Source organism: Borostomias antarcticus (genome assembly GCF_949987555.1).
Source record: "Borostomias antarcticus genome assembly, chromosome: 6".
NCBI lineage: Eukaryota > Metazoa > Chordata > Actinopteri > Stomiiformes > Stomiidae > Borostomias > Borostomias antarcticus.
Genome location: NC_140239.1, coordinates 4039013 through 4045012, shown reverse-complemented (window position 1 = coordinate 4045012; position 6000 = coordinate 4039013). Strand labels below are relative to the sequence as shown.

Here is a 6000-nt window from a genome sequence, read left to right as displayed (position 1 = left end):
AACACCCCTAACATTATACACCAGCACAGCAGAACAACCTACCAGTTCATGTAGTGTTAATGAATTGGGTCGAGGCACCGGGCAGAAAACAGCTATCAGGCGCAACTGAGGCAGACTTAAGCTTATTAGCCAGGACACCCATGGAGGAAGATCCACACATGGAGCTGAGAAGAGCTACGCAGCACTGGGCAAGGAGAGAGAGAGAGAGCCAGGAGAGACCAGGAGAGAGAGAGAGAGAGCCAGGAGAGACCAGGAGAGAGAGAGAGAGCCAGGAGAGACCAGGAGAGAGAGAGAGAGCCAGGAGAGACCAGGAGAGAGAGAGAGAGCCAGGAGAGACCAGGAGAGAGAGCCAGGAGAGACCAGGAGAGAGAGCCAGGAGAGACCAGGAGAGACCAGGAGAGAGAGAGAGAGAGAGACCAGGAGAGACCAGGAGAGAGCGAGCCAGGAGAGACCAGGATAGAGAGAGAGCCAGGAGAGACCAGGAGAGAGAGAGAGAGAGAGCCAGGAGAGACCAGGAGAGAGAGAGAGAGCCAGGAGAGACCAGGATAGAGAGAGAGCCAGGAGAGACCAGGAGAGAGAGAGAGAGCCAGGAGAGACCAGGAGAGAGAGAGAGAGCCAGGAGAGACCAGGAGAGAGAGAGAGCCAGGAGAGACCAGGAGAGAGAGAGAGCCAGGAGAGACCAGGAGAGAGAGAGAGAGCCAGGAGAGACCAGAAGAGAGAGAGAGAGCCAGGAGAGACCAGAAGAGAGAGAGAGAGCCAGGAGAGACCAGGAGAGAGAGAGAGCCAGGAGAGAGAGAGAGCCAGGAGAGACCAGGAGAGAGAGAGAGCCAGGAGAGAGAGAGAGCCAGGAGAGACCAGGAGAGAGAGAGAGCCAGGAGAGACCAGGAGAGAGAGAGAGCCAGGAGAGACCAGGAGAAAGAGAGAGAGCCAGGAGAGACCAGGAGAGAGAGAGAGAGCCAGGAGAGACCAGGAGAGAGAGAGAGAGACAGGAGAGACCAGGAGAGAGAGCCAGGAGAGAGAGAGCCAGGAGAGACCAAGAGAGAGAGAGAGAGCCAGGAGAGACCAGGAGAGAGAGAGAGCCAGGAGAGAGAGAGCCAGGAGAGACCAGGAGAGAGAGAGAGAGCCAGGAGAGACCAGGAGAGAGAGAGAGCCAGGAGAGACCAGGAGAGAGAGAGAGCCAGGAGAGACCAGGAGAGAGAGAGAGAGAGAGCCAGGAGAGATCAGGAGAGAGAGAGAGAGCCAGGAGAGACCAGGAGAAAGAGAGAGAGAGAGCCAGGAGAGACCAGGAGAGAGAGAGAGAGAGCCAGGAGAGACCAGGAGAGAGAGAGAGAGAGCCAGGAGAGACCAGGAGAGAGAGAGAGAGAGAGAGAGCCAGGAGAGACCAGGAGAGAGAGAGAGAGCCAGGAGAGACCAGGAGAGAGAGAGAGAGCCAGGAGAGACCAGGAGAGAGAGCCAGGAGAGACCAGGAGAGAGAGAGAGAGCCAGGAGAGACCAGGATAGAGAGAGAGAGCCAGGAGAGACCAGGAGAGAGAGAGAGAGCCAGGAGAGACCAGGAGAGAGAGAGAGAGCCAGGAGAGACCAGGAGAGAGAGAGAGAGCCAGGAGAGACCAGGAGAGAGAGAGAGCCAGGAGAGACCAGGAGAGAGAGAGAGCCAGGAGAGAGAGAGAGCCAGGAGAGACCAGGAGAGAGCGAGAGAGCCAGGAGAGACCAGAAGAGAGAGAGAGAGCCAGGAGAGACCAGGAGAGAGAGAGAGAGCCAGGAGAGACCAGGAGAGAGAGAGAGCCAGGAGAGACCAGGAGAGAGAGAGAGCCAGGAGAGAGAGAGAGCCAGGAGAGACCAGGAGAGAGAGAGAGCCAGGAGAGACCAGGAGAGAGAGAGAGCCAGGAGAGACCAGGAGAGAGAGAGAGAGCCAGGAGAGACCAGGAGAGAGAGAGAGAGACAGGAGAGACCAGGAGAGACCAGGAGAGAGAGCCAGGAGAGAGAGAGCCAGGAGAGACCAAGAGAGAGAGAGAGAGCCAGGAGAGACCAGGAGAGAGAGAGAGCCAGGAGAGAGAGAGCCAGGAGAGACCAGGAGAGAGAGAGAGAGCCAGGAGAGACCAGGAGAGAGAGAGAGCCAGGAGAGACCAGGAGAGAGAGAGAGCCAGGAGAGACCAGGAGAGAGAGAGAGAGCCAGGAGAGACCAGGAGAGAGAGAGAGAGCCAGGAGAGACCAGGAGAAAGAGAGAGAGAGAGCCAGGAGAGACCAGGAGAGAGAGAGAGAGAGCCAGGAGAGACCAGGAGAGAGAGAGAGAGAGCCAGGAGAGACCAGGAGAGAGAGAGAGAGAGAGAGAGACAGGAGAGACCAGGAGAGAGAGAGAGAGCCAGGAGAGACCAGGAGAGAGAGAGAGAGCCAGGAGAGACCAGGAGAGAGAGAGCCAGGAGAGAGAGAGAGAGCCAGGAGAGACCAGGAGAGAGAGAGAGCCAGGAGAGACCAGGAGAGAGAGCCAGGAGAGACCAGGAGAGAGAGAGAGCCAGGAGAGAGAGAGCCAGGAGAGACCAGGAGAGAGAGAGAGAGCCAGGAGAGACCAGGAGAGAGAGAGAGCCAGGAGAGAGAGAGCCAGGAGAGACCAGGAGAGAGAGAGAGAGCCAGGAGCAGCCAGGACAGGAGCTGCCTCTGCAGAACCATTGATCACTCCTTTAACAAGAGACGCAGTAAATCAGTAGACACAGAACAGAGAGAGAGAGAGAGAGAGAGGGATAAAGAAGAGAGAGAAAGAGAGAGAGAGAGAGAGATAGAGAGAAAGAAAGAGAGAGAGAGAGAGAGAGAGAGAGAGAGAGAGAGCGTATATTGATGGGAGAGAGAGAGAGAGAGAGAAGAGAGAGAAAGAGAGAGAAAGAGAGAGAGAGAGAGAGAGAAAGAAAGAGAGAGAGAGAAAGATAGAGAGAGAGAGAGAGAGAGAGAGAGAGAGAGCGTATATTGATGGGAGAGGGAGAGACGGAGCCCCGGCCCCCTGGCTGTGCCCGTGGGTGGGTGGAGGGGAACACGGAGGAACACAATGCACCAGACGCACACACAAGCTGAAGCATTGTGAAGCCGTGTGGCGTCGCAGACAAAGCAAGATGCTGCTCTTTCTCTCCGACTCTGTCTCTGTCTCTGCTCTGTCTTTGTTGCCTTAATCTGCTTCCTATCTTCCACTGAAATTCAAGGGCTAAAACACTAATGATTCTCAGTGGTGTTTTGTGTTACTTTAAGGTGATGTTTTGACAGTAATGCAGACGAAAATGTATTTATAGTATTGGTATAGTTACCCCGGTGGTATGGCTCCCCTGGCAGTGCCCATGGAGATTCGCTGGGTACCCGGTCGGTTTAGGTTGTTCTGTCCGTTGATGGTGAGGGCGTGGCCGTGGGCGTGGCCGTGCGGGAGCGAGGGCACCGCCGGGGAACATGGGAAGTTGGCGGCGGACAGCGGCGACAGCCCCTGTTCGGCCTTGCCGTGCCCGCCCCCTACGCCGATGTTGTTGTTGTTCCCTCCCACGCCGGCCCCCGGCGACCAGAGGGTGGTCCCGGCGAACGTGTTGCTCTGCCGCACGGCGGCGAGCGTTCCCGCCGCGCCCGGCGCCCCTGACGACGCCCCCCCTCCGTACAGCTTGCGGCGCTGGGACGCCAGGATGGCGTTGGACGCCGCACGCGTGCTGTTGACCAGAATGCATTGCTGGCAGGAGCAGGGCTGCCCGGAGCTGGCGCCCACCGGCCACGACTGCGACTTGGGGATGGAACCCATGATGAGCGGGTAGGCCAGGTCCATTCGGCGGCGGAGGCGGCGTTTGCGCTGGCTCTGCCGGTTGGTCTGCGCCATGGCGTTGAAGTCGATGAGGTAGCAGAAGCCCAGCGAGGTGAGGTCAAGCCAGGGGTGCTGCTTCTCGTAGGCGTTCTGGATGGTCACGCAGATCTCCATGTCGTAGGGTGTCCAGGAGCCGGCGTCGTTCTCCCACTCCCACACCACGCCCTTCCCCGGGGCGGACGACGGCTCGTAGAAGTTCCTGTGGACCGGCCTCATGGTGCCTGGAGGGGGAGGGGGGAGGGGGAGGGGGGGCGGAGAGGGAACATCAGTCTCAGATGATTTATAGGACTTTCCGCTCATTAAATCAAGTCATGGAGGTTGAAAGAGAACAAGTAACCAATCAGGATGTCGATATCTCTAAACAGGACCGTTCGTTCTCTCAAAAACGCCGCGCTCGGCAATACCAGCGCACACGACACTGTAGGTACCCTAGTAGGCGGAGCCCTTCAATAGGCCCGCCTCCCCTAGTCCCGCCCCTGTCTGTGCTCTGCGCGGGGGGGGGGGGGGGGGGTTGCACCTCTGCCCTTGCGTTGATGGGTGCTCGGCTCCCACCTCCATTAGAACGCAATCACCGGGGTCACATGGGAAATCAGGACACCTCCGGTCCATCCATCTCCGTGCCGCTGGCCGGCCAGGGGGGGTGGGGGGGGGGGTATCCAGGCGTTTCAGTGACGACCCCCGCCCGCCCGTCGCCACCACCGCCACCCCTCCCCCCCATTTCATTTAACGGGTAGATGCACACTCCCTTGCTGGGGAGCACCAGGGCGGAAATGGAAGGACGTGAGCGTGGCGAGGAACGAGCGTGGTGGGTGGGGTTTGGGGGTTTGGGGGGGGGGGGGGGGCAGTGGTCACCCCCCCCCGTCAAAGTCGTTCACTCCAGCCCAGACGCGGCTGCTGGCTCCAGTCAAGAAAACACAGAATCAGCAGCCCCTGACCTTGAATCCCTGCCTCAAACTGTGCTAAAGGACTTGGCGTGGCAGCTAATTTCATTTGGAGCACACACACACACACACACACACACTGCATTCTGCTTGGAGAACAAGCTGCCATTCTCACTAAACTCCTCTGTCTGTTATGCACTGGCTCCCTGTCAAGCGATATTAACCGACTCTCCGTTTCTGTCCCCACGTTCCCTCACTCTGTCACCCCAGGGCTGGAGACCGGGGCCCTCACCCTCTCACTCCCCCGCGCGTCTCTCTCGAGTGTCTCCAACGCCGTGTCCGACAGCCCTGACAACCCATCATCTCTCTCTCTCTCTCTATCCTCTCCTCTCTCTCTTCTTCTATGTTTTTGTGTGTGGGTGGGAAAGGGATGAATTGTTTATTATATATTTATTGTCTACTAGTGTGTCATATTTATGCATTTCTTTTATCTTCTTATTTCTGTATGTAAAGTGCATTCAGATGACTTTGCATGGAATGTGCTATACAAATAAAATGTGATTGATTGATTGTCCTCCTTTCTCGCTAGCTGCGTGCTAACGTCTCAGGTGGACATGGAGGTGGGAGATGGAGTTCTCTCTAATGGGAGCGAGTTCCTCAGAGATGCTTTTTATGACTGTGTGTTCCCTCCTGTGGGATACATTAACACGCTACAGTTTAACTCTGCCAGGCCGCCTCGGGTCCAATCAATGGAAGTACAGTACAGTTCCGCAGTCGTGCTAAACGGCAAGCTAACGCTAGCTCTATAAATATTTCATAGTCGGGAGATGTTTTATTTCCCTGGGATCCATTTGAGCTCTGGTGTGTAAAGGTGAACTGTATCTTTCCGTTTAAGAGGCTAATAGCTTGGGTAAGTCTTCCTGGGCGCTAATGGTAGCTAATGCACAGAACATAGCAGTACTTTGCTTAAAGATGTTCTAGATAATGGGTTGATTGACAATGAAGTTACTTTGGGCCAGTGACACTCGGTGTATGGAACAGGGTGGTCTACTGGCCTCCACCCCCATTCTAGACCGTTATTATCCTGTAAACCTGAATATATGTCTGATTCTGAGTTTAATGTTTGACGACTGCGGATGGAAACTAGCTCCTAGCTAAATCCGGCATGTTTACACAGTCATGCACTTGTATGTGTTCATTAATATGCACTGTCCTCACTAAATAAACCAATAAAATAAAAATAAGATAAATTCTGAAGTCGCCAGATGAGTGAGGATATCCTGTCTGGTGCGGGATTGG

General features: G+C 55.9%; 1 protein-coding gene across 1 annotated transcript in view; it reads right to left on the bottom strand.

The window, feature by feature from the left end:
- The window catches only part of dtx1 (deltex 1, E3 ubiquitin ligase), a gene marked incomplete at both ends in the record, with an annotated part of 34056 nt that overhangs the window by 10361 nt on the left and 17695 nt on the right, over positions 1 to 6000 (bottom strand). Inside the window, one exon of the mRNA XM_084439453.1 lies at positions 3288 to 4041. Within this exon, the coding sequence (XP_084295579.1) occupies positions 3288 to 4041 (754 nt within the window). The remainder of the gene's footprint in view (positions 1 to 3287; positions 4042 to 6000) is intronic.